The sequence below is a fragment of the Anarrhichthys ocellatus genome, unplaced genomic scaffold, assembly GCF_004355925.1.
Source record: "Anarrhichthys ocellatus isolate YVR2014 unplaced genomic scaffold, GSC_Weel_1.0 scaffold41, whole genome shotgun sequence".
NCBI classification, from domain to species: domain Eukaryota; kingdom Metazoa; phylum Chordata; class Actinopteri; order Perciformes; family Anarhichadidae; genus Anarrhichthys; species Anarrhichthys ocellatus.
The window spans coordinates 2,924,178-2,946,243 of NW_022280071.1; the positions used below are offsets into that span (position 1 = coordinate 2,924,178).

Genomic DNA, 22,066 nt, shown 5'->3' on the forward strand with positions numbered 1-22,066 from the left:
GTGTGTGTATATATATGTGTGCGTGTGTGTATATATATGTGTGCGTGTGTGTATATGTGTGCGTGTATATGTGTGTGTGTATATATGTGTATGTATGTATATGTGTATATATATGTATATAAAGGTTGGAGATCCTGTAGTGATGTACTGTTGGTTCAAAGAGCTGTATCTAAAGACAAATGTCACAGTGCTGTTCAGTATGCTTCAGCCTGATAAGCTCCTTATGCCCCACACCTTCCTCTCTCCTCTCCCCTCCCCTCCTCTCCTCTCCTCTTTCCGGTGACTGTGAGACGGTGGATGTGCGAGTGGCGCTGAGTTTGAATTGTTTTCTGTCCCTGATCTTCGGGTCTTTAACTGTGTTTCAACATCTGTTTAAGTGCATGATCAGGTGAGTCTCTTTAACTGTTTTACTGGTTTGTGTGTTGAGTGATCGGGGCTTTGTCGAGGTGTTTTCGGGAGGAATGGGTTCCTCCGAGACATCACCTCCATCTCTCCGGCAGGGAGTGAGGATAGTCCCTCCGGATAATAGCGTCACCGTAGAGGAGGTGTTGCTGGCTGTCGGTGAGCAGGTAGAACACGATAAACTCTCCTTTGCATCGAGAATGAACAAAGCAGTGGTTGTGTTCCTGAAAGAAGAGCCTCATGTCTACCAGCTGACCGAGAGCAGCGTGTTCATCAGGTACGCATTTGCGCAGGTTTCCCCGCTGTCAGCTCCCTCCATGCGGATCACCGTGTCCGGTGTTCCGCCGTTTATCCCGAACAAGCTGTTAGAAAAAAGAGCTCCGGAGGTTCGGGAAATTTGCTAGTGGATAAAAAACAGTGAGTTTGGGATGTAAAGATCCTAAACTGAAGCACCTTCAGTCCCCGAGGCGGCTGGTGTTCATTTTTCTGGACTCACCGACTCAAACACTGGAGGTGTCCTTCAGAGTGAAGCACGGAGGAGGCTCCTACATGGTGTACGCCAGCTCAGGACAGCTCAAGTGTTTTGAGTGTGTAGATGTGTGACACAAACGTTTTGCCTGTCCGCATAGAAAGCAGGCCGGCTCTGCAGGCACAGCCACCGGGGCCAAGCTGTGGTCGAACCTACGGCTGGTGGACCTGTGATCGAACCTACAGCCAGTGGGCCTGCGGCCGGGCTCGCAGGTGCGGTGGAAGATTGCGGTATTGCGGGGGCAGCGGCTGGTGCCACTGTCTCACAGTTAAAACATAAGGACAAGGACAAGAAAGTGCAGAGCCAAGCTGAGGATCAACAGGCTTCTGTTGCAGAGAACAGCAGCTCTCAGACTGTACAACCCCAGGAAGCAGCCTCCACAAGTGTTGGAGGCAGAAATGAAGAACACAGTGTGTCTAGTAGTCATGTGTCATGTGGAGAGGACATGGATTATGACACTGAGTCAGACAGAATCCGTTAGTGGAAGCCCCAATAAAAACACAGATCTATACTCGCTGGAAGAAATAAACTCATTTCTAGATCAAACTTTTAAAAAAATCTGTCAAACTAAGCGATTACTTCAGCCACCAAATTCATCAAATCAGTTGACATACTTACAAAACTGGTCGGCTTCGACCTCTTGGATGAGAGGAAGCGTTTTCGCCTAAAAAAACATTTTAGGTGAAAACATATTATGCAATATGACCTTTTTGTGCTTTTCGAAGAAGAGTGATCTTCACTTCGAAAAGCACAAAAAGGTCAAATTGTTAAAAAGACTAAAGTAAATGGTCATGTACCTCAGTGTTTTTTTCACTGTACTGTTTTTCCCCAGAGCCTCAAAATAGGGTCGCTAAACATTAACGGTGGAAGAGATTGGCAAAAACGGGCTTTAATATCTGAAGTCTCGACTCAACAAAAGGTCCATGAGTTGTTTCTGCAGGAGACACACACGGTGTTAAGTGGAGCTTCTAATGACGACCAAGACACGTCTGGTTTTGAACGGTACACTTTGCTTCCTGAGTATTACAACTGTTACAGTGAACATGTCGGGTGCTCTTGCACCCGACATGTGGGTTTTCTCTTACCATCATCATTGTTGTCGTGAAGAAGCACGTATCATGCTACTTCCTGTCTCTTCACAGTAAAATCACTTCCGTTTTCATGCTCTTCACAATAAAAGTAAACATGCAATCAAACAATTTACAACACGGTGCCATCAGATGAGGTAGACTGGGGCTTATGAGAGCTCAATATTCTGCTTTGTCAATATTTATGCATCAAACCAGGGAAGAGAAAGAGTGTTGTTGTTTTTTCAACATACTGGACAATGAACTAACTGCACTTTGGACTTTACTGTAGACAGGACCGGTGAGGAACCACATCCACAATGATCTCACAGCATTAACAGTGTCATCACACATCTGGACCTGCTAGACGCATGGAGAACCAAACATCCACAGTCCAGACAGTACACATGGGTGAGGGTCAACAATAACAGGGTGAGTGCAGCCAGATTAGACCAGATATACATTTCACAGGGTCTCAGCTCCAGATTGCTCCACAGTAGCATCAGTCCAGTTGGCTTCAGTGACCACCACATCATCACCATAGAGTTCATCATTTCACCAGGTAGGGTTAGGGTTAGGGTTAGGGTTAGTACACCTCCCATTCCACCGCTAAGATCGAGGCAGTAGTCCAGGAGCTGGAGGCCAACATCAGGGATATTGAGGAGGGGCTACACCGAGACCAAGATCCTGCAACTGGGTCAACTGCTACAGGAGAAGAGGTTGGAGTTGAGCTCCTTCCTGCAGGAGAGGGTGAAGGGAGCTCTGGTTAGGTCTCGCTTCCTCCAGCTGAAGGACTTGGATGCCCCAAGCTCTTTCTTCTTCAACCTGGAGAGATCGGTGGCACAGAGGAAGCAGATGACTGGCCTTAGGCTTCCAGGAGGCAGGGTGACCACCAGTCCGGGCAAGATGAGGAACCATGCCATGGAGTTTTACGCTGACGTCTTTGGGGCAGAGTAGTGTAGCATGGAGTGTCGGCAGGAGCTCTTGCAGGGGCTTCCTCAGCTCAGCCCGGAGGAGAAAGCTGCTCTGGATTTTGGGCTGACTCTGGAGGATTTGACGGTTGCTGTCAATCAGATGGCATCGGGAAGGGCACCAGAGATTTTGCATTCCATGTGATCTCTCTGCTGACTTTCACAAACGCTTCTGGAATACACTTGGACATGACTTACATCGTGTTCTTTTGGAGTGTTACGAAACTGGATCTCTTCCTGTCTCCTGTCAGCGAGCGGTGCTTTCCCTGCTTCCAAAGAAAGGAAACCTGGCGTTTCTCAGGAACTGGAGGCCGGTGGCCCTCCTCTGTACTGACTATAAGGTGCTTTCCAAAGCCTTATCAAATGGACTCAAGGACAACCTGGACTTAGTGGTACATTCAGACCAAACATATTGTGTACCTGACAGGACAATCATGGACAACATTTTCCTCATGAGACACTTTGAATTTGTGCAGGACAAATAATGTAAACTTTGGTGTTGTGTCATTGGATCAGGAGAAAGCCTTTGACAGGGTGGATCACTCATATCTGTTTTATGCACTTAGGGCTTTTGTTTTTGGTGATGGTTTTCTGGCTTGGGTTGGATTATTGTACAGTGATGCTCAATGTATGGTGAAGACGGGGACAGGGCTGAGTCGACCAATCCCTGTACAGTGAGGGATAAGACAGGGTTGTCCTATTTCAGGTCAAACATATAGCTTAGCTATTGAGCCCTTGCTGTGCAGGTTGAGAGGCTGACTCAGCGGCCTCTCACTGCCGGGGTCCTCCAGTCTTGATCGTCCTCCTATTGTATTTGCTTATGCAGATGATATACAGTATGTGTTTTAGTCTTTAGTCAGAAGGACGTTCAATGTTTACAGGGTACCTTATTTTATGAAAAGGCATCATCTGTACGGGTGAACTGGGCCAAGACTGAAGCCTTGTTAGTGGGACAGTGGAGGGACGGGCAGCACCCAGTCTGCGACTTGAGTGGGGGAAAGAGGGACTGAAAGTCCTGGGAGTTTTTTTGGGCACCGAAGGCTTCCAAGCAAAGAACTGGGAGGGAGTGAAGGAGAAAGCGTGCGCTTGGTTGTCTAAATGGAAATGGTTGCCACCTCAGTTGTCGTATAGAGGAAGAGTTCTGGTTACCAAAAACTTGGTCACCTTGACTCTTTGGCACAAACTCATTGCTCCGACGCCACCAAGAGGCCTGATGGAGGACATCCAGAGAGCCACCTTAAACTTTTTCTGGTCTGGCAAGCACTGGGTCCAGACAGCAGCTCTGTACCTGCCTGTTGATGAAGGAGGGCATGGATTGAATGACATCCAGTCCAAAATTGCCTCCTTTAGACTCCGGACAGCTCAAAGACTGCTTTACAACTGTGGCCCAAGCTGGCTCGGCACAGCTCGACTGCTGCTGAGAGCTGGGCGGTTGGGCTACGACAAGCAGCTGTTCCTCCTGCAACCAGAGACTTTGGACCAGGGGTCACCAACCTTTTTTTAAACTGAGAGCTACTTCAAAGGTACCGAGTAGTATGAAGGGCTACTTATTTGATACAAACTTCCTGAATAACAAAGTTGCACAGATCACCTTAATAATAATAATATATGTGAAGAGACTGTTTGATCACATGTCAGTTAATTATTCCTCACAATAATTATTAATAATGATTTCCACAACAATGATGGTATAGCTACACATACATATTTAAACATGCAACTTTTATTTCTGTTAATCTGTTTCAACATTTGAAAGTCAGAGGTATCACATCTCTGATATTTTTGTATCATCACATGATCAAAGCCGGTTACTTTTGCACATAGTGCCTGCTGGTGAATGATGCAGTGGTAATGTAGACATTTTGCGAAGTCTGGGTCACCTTTGCATTGCGCAATGAAGCCTGCATGCCGGCCCGTCATCGCGGGAGCCCCGTCTGTTGTCACCGACACCAGCTTTTCCAATGCTACCTTTTTCTCCACGAAGAAACTAGTAAAAAGTCTGGTCTATAGCCGAGCGGGGGATCCAACCCTCCGAGGCGTTCAAACCTCTAGTCCGAGGTTCCAGCAGTGTGGAGTTCCAGCAGAGTGGAGCTGGTACTGGTTCTGAAGGGACTGCTGAAAGCCAGACTGAGGGTGGAATACACTTGGTACCAAATAATGAATAATGTGACGGCTTTCAGCCGCATTTGGGCTGTTGGGCGGGTTTTATGCTCCTTGGGGAGGAGGGAGAGCTGATTGTTCGTATGATAAGTTGATATTTTTCTGTGCTTGGATGAGTTATTTATTTTTCTAGGCTGAGCTGATGATGTGACAGTGATCTGGTGTCTCCTTGCAGTGGATCAATAATGGGACTCTTTTTCACTTCTCTTCACTTCACTAGCTGTTGTTGTTCTCCCTCTTTCTGCATGTTGACTTTAACCCTCTCCTTGTGTCTCCTTGTGCCTTGCTGCCGGGCAGAGGAACGCAGGATGAAGAGAAAGACGAGAGGTCTGTCCTTCTATGTGTCCACTGCCCTAAAAAATGAACTAGTCAAACTAAGATGAATCCAGGTGGAGAGGAGGAGAAAGGCAGATGCTTTGAGATTGTATCTGAAGGGGACAGACAGTTAAAGAGAGTTATTGTCTGTTTCTGTCTGGTGATAAGAAGAGCAGCATTATCTGACATGTAAGAAATGTGGTTACGTGATGCATTGGAATATTATGTGTATTTAATGCTTCTCTTTATGGTCAGAGTCTGAACATAACGAGCTTTATTAAGAATTTACACATCTAGCCAAACCAAGTAGCTCTTTGACTTTCAGGGCTAACCAGCAGCCAGCAGCCAGACAAACAGTTAACCGCTGTCTCATTAGCATACTTAAGAGGAAGAGGAGACACAGCAAAGCTTTTACTCTGAAAATCATACGGAACAATAATATAGTTTGTAGCCCTGTTAGCCTGAAGCATGCCACCAGAATAATTACAAGTTTTAACATTTGTTTAACCATAATCAATGAATACATTCAAAAACATAATCTGACCGTAGGATAAGTATCATGATGCAGGGTTTACCATTCAATATATTGTGAAGAAAATCCTACTTTTAAGAAATCTGTCATAGTATTAAAAACACATATTTTAAAGTTAATATTTAAATACATATCAGAACACTGTGATCTGCATATTAATGTGTCACAGTTCCTGTAACATCCAACATCATAGCACTCCTTTGAGAGGGCACATCTCTTTGTAATGAAATCAAGTATTGAGTTAGTCTTGAGCATCATGTTGGGGGGGGGGCGGGGGGCATTCACATTCCTGCAGAGGGCTGGTGGTGCCAAGAAATGTAGCAATGGGACAATAAAGGCAGTGACGGAGACTCAATCTACAAATCTACTTTGCAAATGTTTGCTGTAGGGACATACAGTATAAAGTATAATAAAGTCTTATTGGCCATCAAGGATGCACACCATGTGATAAGTTCAGAGACGGTGCATGTGAACATAACTTGGTGACGAGAAACGTTCACAGGGAACCATTTAAAAGAGAAACTGTGAACGTTGAAGCTTCAAACAAATGAATTCCAAGTTATACAATATAATACAAAATTAAAAGTAAATTGAATATCAAAACACAATTGAAACTGAATATCACAATTTTAGAATTCAATCATTATTTAAGTATTTAAGACAGAATAATAACAAAGAAGTTAAATAGCAAATTGAATAATGTTGTGAAAACGTTTGCACATTAGTTTATTAATGCATAATTTAAAGGAAAATTTGATGAATCAATTCATAGCATTTACAAATGCATGAATGTATTTAATTGATTGTAATCAAGTCTATGATTATGGCGATGGCACACTTCTAAACGCCATAGTTTCCAAGATGACCTCCAATAAGACCACGAGACGCGTTCTCCTCTTCAGCTCTGATGCCTGAGAGACAGAACGGACGTGAAGCAGAAGCAGCTTCTAGAACGTGAGCAGCATACAGAGCTGAGGGAGGTGCTGAGAGGTGTGATGGATGACGGACACACAGTGATTACGAGGGGCCGCACTAGAGAGCAGCTCGGTGGTCGGCCCTGTGGTGAGGGGGGAGTCGCCCTGCCTCTCATTCAGTCTGAAGATGCGCTCTAGTGAGCAGTGATAGGAGAGTCTCTAATGGTAACCCCCCCCCCCCCTGTCTGGAGGACAGGAGTCTAGTGTGACACTGTGCTGTGTATAAATGAATAGATAAATCATTCCCCATCATTAGCGTTATAGATAGGAAATGGTTTGCTTGTAATTATTATTGGACTACTGTGTGTGATGAATGTGTTTGAATAGATTTATGTTGATTAGATTTATGAGTTCCTCGCTGGTTTCTCTCACCATATTTTCATCTTTCTTGGTTGGGCTTCTGTTGACATGCTGTTGATTAATGCAGATATTCTATCATGCTGCTGTTGAAATGATGCTGGTGTGAGTGAAAGCCCCCCCACAGTTCATATCTTGACCTTGTGTAATGTCTGGGATGGTATGTATTCATATCTGGAGCAGGAGGCGGAGGCGGTGTGAAGGTCTTCTCTGCCTCTTCACAGCTCACTGCATGTTCACACCATTAATCCTCTTGCATGTGAGATCTCTTCTCTCTCTGCCTCCATCTGCATGTTCCCTTTGCTGTCTCTTTTTACCGTCTTTGCACGCTTCTATGTTTCCACTGCAGATTGATTGCAGGCATATTCTGAACATGCAATAATATCCACGTTAAACAGCTTATTCATTCCTGCCAAATAAACTGTAAGTAATGTGATGTTATGTTTCGATATTATCGAAGTGTTTCTGCTGTATTGTAGAGCCAAATGTACACCAACATTCTTTTACCTATTTTATTTTCTAGGGCCACCAGGGGGCAGCGCCGACCAAACAGAAAAAATTGACATATTATTACCTTGTAATTGTGCTATAGACTATAGAGAGTCCCGCCTCCCGATGCCCAGCATGGGACCGTATTTGGTCAAAGATTTGTATTGTAGTCAAGGGTGAGAAACAAAAAACTTTTTGATCCTGTTTGAATTGTGCCATGAATTACACACACGTTTGTCAATTAGAATAATAATTCTGCACATCAAGAAAGTTGTATTTTGGTGTAAAACTGTAGAAATATATGAGGTATAAGTGAAAATACCCTAAAGTGGCGTAAGTGACTTGTGAAGCTGCGATGCCTCCGATGTGTTTAGTACCAGGATGTACTCACACCTACAGCAGGTCTGGCTCTGATCAACAGAGTCACTGGATTCAACACATCAGCTGAGAGAACTCTACATGGGCATGGCTACGTTAGCTCGCTCGCTAGCAAGCCAAGCTACCGTCTGTAGTTGGTGACGTTGTGCGAGACGAGAGATGTTCACTGATCACGTTCATACTAAACTAAATGATACGACAAGTCTACCACGAGCTGCCACTTTCCTGACAAACATCATATGTGTAATTCATGGCATTATTCAAAAAGGCAGAGATCAAAAATATGTGTTTTCCCATTGACTGCTGTATATATTTCTTTCTGACATGAGCTCCCATGGCGGGAGGGCCTGACTGGGCACCTCTAAGGTGAACGGGTTAGCTAACATCTCCACAGCCTGTAGACACCAGCATGCATTTAACGATTATGTTTGTGTCCACCAAATGAAGTTAAGTCCATATTTAGCTTTTCAGCTAAATAGTTGTTATCTTTGGTCTTGACTTCCTGAGGGAAATATCTTGCTCTTCAGCTGCTGAAGTCTTCACTGTCTCTACCTGCTGCTCTCTGGTTGTGTCTGTGTGCTGCTTGATTCGGGGCAGTTACTGCACAGCTGGTTTATTACAGATGTTTGAGCTGAAAAGAGTTGCCTGCCACTACTGGAAATGAGGTTGATGAGAGAGGAGCCATGAGCTGAAGAACCCTATTTAAACACTCTGTAGATCTACTGGAGTCATGTGGTGACTCTGTGTGTCAGGTGGAAATGAACCCACATAGTCATTTACCCAACATGAAATATTGATTAGTGCAGCCTCAGGTCTTTAAGGCCATGTTTCACATTTAGAACCCGTCCACAGGGGGTGGGGGGGGCTTTCAAAGAGTGTTCTAGAGAAGAGATGAAAGCAGAGGATGCACATGAGATCTAATGAAAGTGTGATCAACACAGAAGCTCCTCAAGATCTCATCACAGGATGATGTGCTGATTGGGAGAGTTAGTTTTACAGTAGATTCACTCGGTGAAGTAAGAAAGTGCTGCTGGTTATTAATCTGAATATGAGTTGTATTTGTGGCATAAATACAATACGACCACATCCTCCCTGAAGCCGCTTTGTTTGACCTTCGTGCTGTTGGAGCAAATCAACGCTTTTCATCCATTTGTTACTATTGATGACTGTTTGTGAATGAATCACTCGTGTTTTATTCTTTTGCTGTTGGCTGATTAATGTGTTTTTTTATTCTTTTGTGTGTTTATGTGTAGTGGAATCTGTGTTGTTGCATCATGAGCAGCTCAGGGGTGGATGTCATGGATTTCTTTAGCTGGACAGTAAAACAGATTTTTAACCTCAAAAGCTTTCAGACTAGCGGAAAGTTGTCCAACAGGTTGTAGATTGATGTGAAGGCACTGCTGTGTGTGGTGTGGCTGCTGAACGTCAGCATGATATTCATGTTGACACCCACCCCTGGCCTGTTCCTGTGGAGGAGCTCAAGGCCAAACGGAGCCTGACTCTGACTGTGCGTGTGCTGCAGGGAGAAGTGGTGTCACATGACGCAGGAGGAGAGGGACGACAGCTCCAAAATCGATGAGAACATCGCCTTCGGCCAGCTGGGGTGAGGAAGCTGCACATCAAATACTATGATGTTATGTGTAAATCTGAAAATACGTCAAGTTTAAACAGGCAGATGTTGACAAATGGTGATATTGGTTTCTGTTCTTGTTCTAAGGGTTCACTTAACATGATGATGATGTAAATATGTACGTCTATATTTAGATGTAACAGACAGAACTGGCAGAACAGTCTTTGTGCCTAGATGTTTAGACAGATCATTTTACAAAAGGTATTATAGTGTTTAAAGAGTGCAAGTTATTATGAATATGCTCAAGACATATTGTAGTGTTGTTATTGGCGCAGGACATTTACCAACAGACGGTTAGTGTGATCAGCCTCCTAGTGGTTAAACAAGCTCATGCTCCCAATAATAGCAATGATATGTATATGACATATACTTTTGTTTCATTGAATTTAAATGAATTTTGTGAAGAAGGTTCGTGCTACAAGATCTGTATGTCTGTGTTCCAGGGACTGTGGATAACATCCGCTTTAATGCAACCATAGAATCTGTGCTTCTACACATTACTCCTGAATGAATAGACTGAGCATGGAGCAGAATATGAACCTGAGAGTCCATAAGTACGCTGTATTAAAGAGTAAATACGGAGATCCATTTGTTATCGGACCACACACTGTTTCTTTTGTTATGTTTTGAGTTGTTGAGTTTGGGGCGACTGTGGCTCAGGGTAGAGCGGGTCGTCCTTCAATCAGAGGATCGGCGGTTCAATCCCCGGCTCTGCTAGTCCATGTGTCCTTGTGCAAGACACCTAACCCCAAAATATTTCCCCCAGGCTGTTCCTGTATGAGCGGTGTATGAATGATTACAAGTGGCAGCAGTGTGTGAATGATGATGATGTAGTGTTGAAGTGCTTTGAGCGGTCAGAAGACGAGAGAAGAACGATACGAGTAGAGTCCGTTTACTGGGTTTCTGTTTCCTGTTGTAAATGGTAAACACAGAACATTTGTCCTGAGATGAGCTTTGTGTTTTCAGGACCTTCACTCATAACATGCTGGCTTTTGGGCTCAGTAAGAAGCTGTGCAATGACTTCCTGAAGAAGCAGGCAGTCATTGGGAACCTGAATGAAGGTAAAGCATTAAAGAACACACTCTGCTCTCAGCCCATTCATTATTCATTAACTCACTAACTCACTGTGCAAGCTGAAGGTTCTCCACTAGGGACCGCTGTTCAACCCCTGTCCACTACAGGCCTGTCTATCGCTCCTCAAGAGAAGAACATACTAGCAGCAGGAGTTTGGACCTGCAGATATGTAGACATGTCAATGTCATGAAGGTATAAACTGCTGCAATGTGAGGACCATTGCCACCTGCAGTCAATGAGCAGCAGCAGCAGCAGCAGCAGCAGAAGAAGCATTTTGAGGATTGGCAGTTAAATTTGCCATTTACTTCAGAACGCTGACTTTACCCTCCTGGCTGGTTTTATAGCAAAGAGTGCAAAGTGACCAGAGAGGGAGTGTGTTGGTGACACCTGGTGTTTACATGCGTCTCTGGATCCCGAGGTGATGCAGGTGTGAATGCACACCAAGTATGTTGTAGTCACAATTTGATCGGATCGGCCAGACCAATCTGGAAGTGCCTGGCTTTGGGATCAGAGTGTAAATATGTTTCTACAGTGTGTCTATCATTATATGTTATTGATAGCAGTGCATCAAATGGTAATGTGGACTCAACCTACGCAGGATTATCGCCCGACTCTGCTCTACGGAGCGTTCTAGTGAGTTTCAGCTCTGGGTTTAGCTGTCCGCCCTCAGCTCTACTGGTTTGGATCACTGCCCGCTCTCAGAGAAGAGGCTGTAAAGAGCCACCGGGCACTTCCTGCTCGACTGCAGGCAGACAAAGAAGCTAATGAAACCAGACCGTGAATATTGGACTTTATATCCATCAGATGGACCCAAATAAACAATACTGTTTCTTAGTGACTGCTGCTTGTGTGACTAAGCAACTATTTGCTAACAACCTCAACTTAAAACATGAGATTTCAGTGTGCGTTCACTCAGACTCTTTCTGTTCTCTCATGCAAACAAGCGCTCCCTCTGCAAAAGAACAATAGGTAGAGTGAAGCTGACACAGAAACATCCAAGAGCCAGTGCTCCCAAGCCCCCCCGCTGGCTCTGGGTACAGTCCTACAGTAGTGACTCATTAGTCCAGTTCAGATTCAGACCCTGTGTGAAGAACCGTTGAACCCCGGCCAGCATCATCCAACAAGCTGTGTTGGCTCATCAAACACATACAGACGCACTTTACTGTAGATGACCTTGTCTTGTGAACACATTTTCACTGTGTACCTTGCAGTCGTCGTGATGAAAGTTGAAACAGTTGAGCCATGATAACTTCCCAGAGGACGTAGCCGGTATCCCACGGACGCTTGAACTGTCTCCGTCTGTCATGTGACCCTTGTCTTGCACATTAGTCTCCCACATCGCATCCTTGACAAAGATGTTTGTTACGGGTCTGCGAGCTCCATCTACTTCATTTGCATATTGAGAAAAAATGAAATGGGAACAAATATCGTGTGTGTGTGTGTGTGTGTGTGTGTGTGTGTGTGTGTGTGTGTGCGCGCGTGTGTGTGTGTGCCCTTGCAGAACAGTACAAGCTGCTGAGTGACCACATACAGAAAATGGCGGCAGAGTGAGGTTGTCGACGACGCTGCATTTCAAAGTCTCCACGTAACGGACTGACGGCACACATCAGCTATTTCTTTGCAACTCAATGCCACCGTGACTCTCTGTTTGGCTGTTGTTCATTTGTGTGGTGCACTGCTGTGTAGAGCAACATAACCTACTGTACTGAACTGTGCCATAGTTGTAGCAAACCCTGTTTATGTGACGTGGTCGTGCTCCTCTGCACCCTGTCCTATAGCTGCAATAATACAACATCATCAAGTGGTGCACACTGTAGTGTCTGTGACTGTCTGTAAGCTGTGTGACAAAGACCGTCCAGTATACAATCGCCTCAGTATGGCGTCACCAGATCTACACGGGATGTGTACATTATATTTCCTCCGTGCTGTTTTGTTCGGTGTTCCCCACATGTATTACATGTTAGTATCATACATTTAACATAAATGTCTGTATACAGTTCAAACCAGACTTGGCTATGATAGGACGTGATGACTCACAGGGTTTAACGTGCTGATGTCAGTCCTTTTCAATCACAAAGCCACTTCAGTTATTTACTGAATACTTTCTGTAACGCTGTCATATCCTATTTGGCAATGCAAAGAAAGATGAATTAGTGAGCTTTAGAGGTGCTGGGAGGCATGGATGGACGAGTGGACGGGCCTACTGCACACAGGCCCGGGGGCCCTCAGTGCCAGAGGCCCCCCTGTCCCTCATCTACAAAATGTCAATCAAAGACCAGGAGACTCAAAAGGACCACAAAGAAACATTAAAATGACGACAAAGAGATACAAAACCATAACTCTGAAGTCTGTGTGTTGCTCTTATGTAGTGCTGGGGCCTTCTGCATGTCCCTGCCCAGGGGCCCATTGTCTCATAGTGGTGGTGGACATTGTACCTCTGGACAGGCTAACTGGTTACTCCTGCTTCCAGCCTTTAATGCTAAGCTAACACACTGGTATCATTCTTCTCAACAAGAAGAAAAAGCAGCAAAGTCTTCCTTCTGATTTCAGTCATGTTTCCTCCGGCCCACATTTACAATCTAGCCGTATTCATTTGATCTTCTTTAATCAGACACTTAATAATCTCCTGGGAACACTGGAGAGCACTCATCTATCCAGAGTGCCTTCCATGAACGTTAACGTGTTGATCCTCTGATGCTGTAACTCTATTGGCCAACCAACCACTGAAGCAGAGCCTGCAGTGATCTCTCTTACTCGTGCCCTGCTAGATATAAATGGTAATAACTTTGGTTGTATTGCTGTCTGTGTTGTCAGTGACCTGAGTCGTGTCAGTTCATTGTCCTTTGGTTGAGCTGTAATGATGCGTAGCTAAGCATGTTGCCTGCACGGCCCAGCATACTCGTGAGTTCCTCTCCTGCTGCATATGTGTCTGTATATCTCTCTACATGTGCAAACTGCATCAAGCTAATGTAAAGTGAGTGACTGAACTGTGAAGTGACATTAGCTAGTTGTATTACTTCCTCCGACCACTGCGGGGCAGCATCGCGTCTTCATTCACAGCTCCTCAGTGAGAGATTCCTGCTCAGCTTCACTCTGGAGAACAGATCAATGTGTGTTTCTAAATGATGACTTCTACATCTCAATGCTGGCATGATCCATCCAAGTTTAGATCGATGTTCTCCTTTGATCTCCTGTGCTGATGAAGTCGTTCTGTAAATACTGTACATATTCCTCTGTATATTGTAAGAATTGATCACGTGCTGCTGCTGCTTGTGAATTATATATCTGTAAATGTATAAACAATAGATGTAACTGTGCCCGCCGTGTCCTTGAGGAACATACATGTGTGACTGTCCCTCTGCTGTAAGCCTTTGAAACCAAACACCCTTCATCCCTTCTGGCTTGGTTGACGTATTGACCTGTATATGTTGTACCTGTTGGCTCAGCATGAGCCATTTGCACTACATTTAGTGTGAGCATGTGCGCCCTCTCATCCTCTGGATGATACTGCACTGATGCCTGTTCTCTTTGTTCTGCGCTCTGTCTCCAGCATATCTGTTAAATGGATGAAAAGACCGTTTGAAGCGTGTTGACTTTGTCTCAATTATCAAGCAAGTGACATTTGTCATTAAAGTAGTACAGTAAGTTTTTATGGGATTGCCCTTTTGATGAATCATGTGATGACAATGTGGTCTCCAGATCCACGTGTCCCAGTTGCTGGTTAGTTCGGGGGTTCCATGCTAACGGTTCAGCACTTCCAGAGTTATTTATTCCTCGTTGGATTACTACTCACTCTCATGAGGCTCACTTACGCTGGACAACCAGAAGAGAAGTTGATGTGAATTTAAGTAACTTCCAAAACAGAACTGCCATTGACTGAAGATGAACTGAGATGAAGTACCTGGTTTAGCTCCAGAGCTGTCTGGCACACTGTGAGTTGTCTAGATATCAGCCTCGGACGCCTTAGAGACGTCTGCCTTCTCTCCGATGTAATGGGACTATGTGGCACCCCAAGCGCCAAAAGTGTCATTTTTAAAAACTCAACAGCAATGTCTCCAGAGATCATGAGCCGGTTCCTCAAGATAATCCTCAGAGCTTGTTGTGAGCAGTTTCATGTGGGAGCTATGCATGCTCAGGGTCTGATTAAAGCTGTATACTATCACGTTGGCTGCATGGAGACCTGATCGACTGGCAACAAACACATTAATATCAATGTGCACGTTGTCATTACTCTAAAGCTGACTGATGAAGTCTGGGGGATCTGCTCTGGTCTCATCTGCTGTACCTGTGAACGTGTCGAATCAAGATGTTAGCCGTTTTATTGTGCTATGCTTACGTTTGCCTGGACATGGTTCAAGTTGCTGATACTGAAATAAATGTATGTTTTGGATGTCTCTTGTTGTGAACTCTTCTTGGATCTGTGTAACGTGCTTCTGCTTACAGGGGAACTTTGGTCTTTTTCAATCTGAACCCTATTTTTTACATGTTTTTGTGTTTTAAGTGACTAATGGGGACAATTTGTGGAATGGGTCCAGAACACAGTGCAGATGGAAGCCGCTAAACAGGCGACAGTGTAGCGACTCCTCCAACATTAGGGAAAGAACCCGACAGAGAAATAAAGCCTTTCTCTTTACCTCTCGCTTGATCCGGTGTGTTAGCCATCTCTATAAACAGATGATGTATTCATAGCTAGAATCTGTGGGTCAAACATGGTTTGTATCTGGTGTTGTGGTTTCCGTTTGTAGTCCGTGTAGTATTGACCAATCACGTCCAACAGGTAACAGTCAGCGTGGAGAGCAAAAGGAACAGAACGCATGAACCAAGATGTAATGTGGGAACCCACCTGCTGTCACCTGAGAGTGATTCAGCTTTTTATTGGTTTAAAATGAGCTCACAAACTGGCTACTTGTGAAACAACACGGTGGTACACGTTGTCTCTCCACTCTTGCCCCAGTCTCACACCTCTAGTTGCTGATCGGACCGTAAACAATCAGCAGCTCATGGATATAGGAATATTTGCTGGCTACACTGGAACCCCAGAAATATTTCCCTTTGCCCGTCATCAGACAGATAGCTGATGGGTTCTGAGATTGGTTTGTTATTTCCTGCTACGCTTTTTGTAATCCAACCCGAAAACTCTGACAACATGGCCGCTCTCGTCTCCAACAAACAGAATGCGAAAGGTAAAGACAAATGCTATATTTCTCTCGGGTTCTTTCATAATTTGTCAGACACTTCTAATCACAATCTGAGCCTGTCGGTGGTTACAACCAGCTCTTGGACGTACATTGACGGTGAGGAGTTTCCCCGAAAGATTACATCACAGCCTGTTGAGCGCCTGCTGTGTGCAGCTTTCTCTGGACCAATTAAACAAATGGTGGTCTCCATCGGTCACTAAGACACAAAAACATGTGAAAACAGGCTTCAGGTTGAAAAACAAAGTTACAATTGACTGTGTTGGCAAGTGTGACAAGATTAAGACCAATATTGTTTCTAGCCAAGACTGCTAACACATCTCGTGATTCTTTCCTCATTTCACCCTTTTTTAAAAGTGTATTTTTTTCCGATTAGATTTATATTTTTCTGCCATTATGGAAAAGCTTATGAAATGTAGTACTTCTACAATAATTATTAGAAGCAATGTAACTTTATTGATCTTTGGGAAGATATAGTTGTTGCAGCAGTAAAGACGATTCAGGCTGGAAAAAAGAGAAATGCCTTTAAAAATACTGCGTGCGTGTGCCAGAGAGCTTGTATATGTCTCAGTCAGTATGAGCCTGCTGATTGGGACCCTCTGTAGTCCAATGTGCTGCCCACACTCTGCCAGGTCCAGCTCTGTGTATAAATAAACAGCAGTCACGCTGGCTGCGCTCTGATTGGACACCACGTAATGAGCTGTGAAAGGCCGGTCAGCAGTGTCACACCATGAACACCCTCCTCCATCTAATTAGTACCAGACCTCAACACACAACACAGCCATGCAACATGGTGGCCACCGTTTGTCACCTCTCTCCCACGCCTCTAAATGCACATATTGAAATCTGCTCGTGTATTTGTAGAATTATTTATTTCAATAAGTTTTATTCTGCAGAAGTACTGTATGACCAAAAGATGCATGTTGCACATGTTGTGTTACTCTTTTTGTGTGTGTGTCCCTTTAGTCTTTATATTGCATTTATTCTGATTTATTTTTAAATTACAATTTCTGCATATATCCACAGTGTTCGTCATTATGTCAGCATTGTTGCTGGCTAGCAGCAGATATGAACCGTTGGTCGTTTCTACCGCAGGAACTTGCCCACAGGACCGAGAGCCTCTTTAGGGAGTCACTAACTTTACTCCTGCAGGTCCTTTCCATCTGCCGTTGCAGTTTTTGTAAAATAGCAGTTGTGTAGCATTGTGGAAAATGCTGGTGGTCTAAACAAAAGTGTTTGACAAAACAGCAAAGTTCAGTGCTGCAAACTCCTCTCACATACTTCCTCAGCTAGAAGGAACCGTCACACGGCTGAGGTGAGAGTTCCCGAGTTCCTAAAAAGGTTCAGGCCGTATCGTTTACACGGTATGTTCTGTATATGTGAGGGATACATTTTGGTGTGCTGTAATAATAATATCAATATTATCATTCTTTAGGATTGTCAAAGTGGTCTAACATCAGCTCTTCATCCTTCGTGATAAGGAGCATTTGTGCGAATATGCACGCACACACACACACAGTCAGTGATACTGACACACAGAAGGTTCACTGATGTATTTCACAGATGACACACATTGGCATTCTTACAACCCTCTGTACATACAAACATAACTATGATGCATTCACAGTCACGCCGACAATAACACATTCATTTGCACAAGACCAGCTGTGCAGTATAAATCTGAAGTGGTTTGTTTTACCTTAGATGCTCAAATTAAGTGTGTGTATGTTTGCATGTGTGTGTGTCCCATTGCAACATAATTCCTGCTTTGTGTGTGTGTGTGTGTGCGTGTGCGTGCGTGCGTGCGTGCGCGCGCACGCACGCACGCACGCACGCAGAGGGGGCAGTGGTCCTAAGTGAGCCTGTGATGCAGCTCCACTTCCTCCTGGATTAAGTGTTAAAGTCAGGGTGGTCCCAGTCTGGGGGTGGTAATCCTGCTGCTGTGTACAAGTCGTCCTGCCAGTGTCCGTATACACACACACACATATACACACGAGCCTCATGGGACCGAGGCTATTTATTTACAGTTTGTGAAAGCAAAGCTGCAGAAATGTTGAAGAGTTTTGATGAGAGCAGGACTCCAGCGGCCGGTCGGCCTCGTTGGTAAAGGGCAGAATGACGCCATCGTCTGCAGGGTTGGAAACACTCAGAACGCAGCTTTGACTGCAACAAACCTTTGTGAAACACGACATGCACTACCTGCATAACTACCATGTGCTTGTGTATTAAATATGCAGGAATAATATTGTTTGGGTTGAACATCCAACAAGTGGAGGAAAGTAAACTAACTAGTGAATATGAAAACAGAAAGGGTGAACCTTCTCTAAGGATGTCGATCTGTTTGTCATAATCTTAAAAGAAGGCTGACAAGCTTGAAGACACAACACATGAATGATTAAATACAGCTAGAGAAACATGCCTGAGCTAATTATGATTAACTGAGTTATAGATCTGAAATCATGATGAAAAGATATGAACTGCAGGGTGGCCTGATTCATGTTGAAGGGATCAGATAAACCCAATGATTGGATACAAATAAGAGGTAGGGATTTATGTTATGATAAAACAATAAATATAGTTGTATACAGTATACATGCTGTACATGCGTGTATGATTTAAGCCGATGGGGATTGATCCATGCCTCAGCCTGGTCAAACTGTCACCATGGAGCCCATACGGTCACTAGTTGCTCTCCCTGAATAAATATCAAATCTTTGGAAAAACAATAAAGTGATTTCAGAGGGAAGCAGACAGAAGGTCTACAGGATGTTTGAAGGAAAGATAGAAGCTAAAGCTTAGATCACAGTGTAAAAGTGAACACATCACCTGAGATGCACACAGAACACTTCACTCACTACAGTGTGCAGCATGTGTACACATTCAGTAGCTAGTGTAGCATAGAAGTGCTAACGCTAGTTACCATGTGCTAACATACTCTGCTAATGTTAGCGGCGCAGGTCTTTACGTATAAACGTAATGTTGTTGTATGAGGGTCCATGGAGTACGCTGGCTGATGCTGCGCTGTGATTGGCCAGTCTGAGGTAGAGGGCATTATGACGTGAGCTGTGAACTCTTCAACCACAGACTGGAGGTCTGGAGGGTAACACTTAAGTATTTCACAAGACATAAGTCCAAGGAAATAAACCGATTATTGTGTACCACAGTCGATTTCATCAGTTCTGTTGCTACTGTGACGACCCTGCCTGGACAGGAGCCTGGTGGGCGGAGTCGGGTTGTCAGGGAGATTCAGCTCACCTGTCTAGAGTCTAGACTCTAGACTCTAGAGTCTAGACTCACGATAGGCCGGTGGCCGTGAGCCAGTCTTCCTCTCCGCTGGCTTCCAGCCTGTTTGTTTTCACTTCCTCTCTCTTTAATTGTGTAAAATAAACATTTTTAGTTACAACTGTGTGTGTGGTCTCCACTGTTTTGTCCAGCCTTGAGCCACATTTGGACTTGTCTTGTGACCCGGTGCCGGATGAAAATAATGCCAATGGACAGTCAATGAGGATCCTTTTTTAATGCATTCACGTGGTCGTATTTAATATCCAAAAAGACCACTTTTGGAAGGTGGATGGGTCCAACAAACAGGACTTTCTGCCACGAGACTGGCGTTTTGTTGTCTAAACCTTACCTTTGTTTTCATGCCTAAACCGTACTTAGTTATTTATTTACGGGACAACATTACATTAAACCGTACTTAGTTGTTTTTCCAAAACCTAGTGATTTTGTTGTCTATAATCTAATTTCGTTTTAATGTAATGTTGTCCCATAAATAAATAACTAATGAAAGGTAAAGAGATGAATGTGGATGTAAATTAAAAAACTGATGGAATTGGATCTTCAGAGGAGACGTAGATTGTCGAGATCAGTTCAAACACAGGAATGAAACTTGTGGAAATGCCGTGCATACTTTTGAAAGCCATATATAAATACATAAACTATACATACTGTATATGCATGCAGCTGCCTTTGAATCATTTTTTAACAGATTCTTTTTTAAATTTCATTTCCCAGTCTGTGTTTACATTCTGCAATGTTCCCGTCACTCTTCTCATGTTTAATAATTAGTCACGTTTAAGTTGAAACCATTCAATGTATTAATTATGATCCCCTCATAGATATCGACTTTCAACTAGATGGTATTGAAGCCAAAGTACTTGGAGAATATAATATATGATATGTTTCATTGGGCCTTTAAACAAAAGCTAATCAGACTTCATGAAATCCAACTGTAACTTGTATTTCAGGGAAAAATGTAAAACGCTTCGGGTCTCCTTGTCGCTGGAGGGAGGAACAGGGAAAACATACGATACGGGTCAATGCACAAACTACTGCCTTCTCTGACAGTGTCAACACATATTACATCTAACAGTGAAGATGCATTGCAGGTCTGCTGTACTTGAATTCATGCGGTTGTTCAGGTGTTCATGTGCTCTTTGTGTCCATATGCTCTCTCTGCATGCACGTGCTTGTGTCCAGCTTGTAAACAGCATCAGTCCTGATCTGGAGGACGTGTGAGGCACATAATGATGTATAGAGCGCTGTGCCAGGAAACCTAACTTGATTAGCAGCTAATGTGGGCTGAACCGAGCCCATCAATCTCCATCATGGCCCCGCCCTCCCCCGGTGCTGAGTGTGTATTTGGACAAGTGTAGCGGTTTATGTAGAGAGTGAAAAAATATAATAAACACTTGGATTAGGAGCCTTTTTGAACCAGCCGACTGTAAAGCGTGTGATTTAGCGCTGAGCTGGGACCTGATTGCACATGAAACACAGACGATGACACTTTCCAGAGTTGCAGCTATATTTCTCTCTCTCTCTCTGAGGTCTCAGAATAAGTCATGATGAAGTTATTTAAAGTCAGCTCAAAATGTTCTGAACTAATCTGCAGTTATCCCCCAAAGTGCCACGGCACTAGAGGAGGTCACTCACACCGACTTCCTTCCTAAAACACAGAAAAGTGGGAAACTATTTCAGCTTCGTCACCAGTTAAACCCCAAGGTAACCGGTGGGAGTACAGACTAATCTAAGCTTGCACTACTATCATCGATGTCGTTGAATGAATGGCATTTGGTCATAAAGTATTTAGCTTATTTGAATTTTGACCAAATAATAAGGCCGGAAAAAAGTCAAAGAATCACCAAAAGTGATTCCAGTTCATCCTGAGCGGACTAAATGGACTCTACTTGTGTTTCTCTTTCTCACTCAAAGCTCTTTAACACTACATGTCATCATTCACCCATTCACACACATTCATACACTGATGGAGGAGCTACCATGTTAGGTGCCACCTGCCCATCAGAACTATCGAACATTCACACACCGTAGACACAGCTACGGGAGCAATTTGAGGTTAAGTGTCTGTTGCCATTTTTAAATCAACGCAGGAAGAGAGAAGAGACCGTTAATAACCCGCAGAGTTGCACCAGGACACATCAACATGGACTAGCAGAGCCGGGGATCGAACCGCCGATCCTCTGGTTGAAGGACGACCCGCTCTATCACTGTCATCCCAACACCTCCTAGCACCTCTTGGAAATGAAGCGAACGAAGAGGCAAGCAGGAGTAATGCAAATGTACAAAGGGGGCTAAAGATGAGGGCAACATGAATGGGTCTGCACTCATCTTTCGGGACCTCTAGGACATGGAGGGAGTAAGGAGGCAGAAAGAACAGGAGAAAGCAACGCACTGGGAGGATGCAGTGTCACACGTGATGCATGGGAACACACATAATGGCTAGACGAACCTGTAGGCGTGGAAACAATGAAAAGATGGTGGGAAGAAAGGGTGTAGATGAGAGCTAATGTTTCATGGACTAAAGAGCCCACGTCTTCAGTGATGCAGACAGCAGTCATGACATGCAGCTGTGATCAATGACCTGAGGGTTGAACATCTGAATGAGCAAGAGAGTCATACTGGAGTTATGTTCTGGGGAGGAAGAGAAAGCATAATGAAGAAAAGGGCACATCCTGTCTCATACGTTATAAGAACTA

The 22,066-nt window shown here is 44.2% G+C and overlaps 1 protein-coding gene across 2 annotated transcripts in view; it reads left to right on the plus strand.

Moving 5' to 3' along the window:
• Nucleotides 1-15,272, plus strand: part of kiaa0513 (KIAA0513 ortholog) — a 60,126-nt gene extending 44,854 nt beyond the window's left edge. Inside the window, exons 10-13 of one of the 2 annotated variants that reach the window (XM_031868120.1) lie at nucleotides 5,427-5,456; nucleotides 9,697-9,777; nucleotides 10,771-10,865; nucleotides 12,380-15,272. In XM_031868120.1, the coding sequence (XP_031723980.1) occupies nucleotides 5,427-5,456; nucleotides 9,697-9,777; nucleotides 10,771-10,865; nucleotides 12,380-12,429 (256 nt within the window). In that variant the 3' untranslated portion in view covers nucleotides 12,430-15,272. The remainder of the gene's footprint in view (nucleotides 1-5,426; nucleotides 5,457-9,696; nucleotides 9,778-10,770; nucleotides 10,866-12,379) is intronic. The other variant, XM_031868122.1, reaches the window with a different exon arrangement.
• The last annotated feature ends 6,794 nt before the right edge of the window (nucleotides 15,273-22,066 follow it).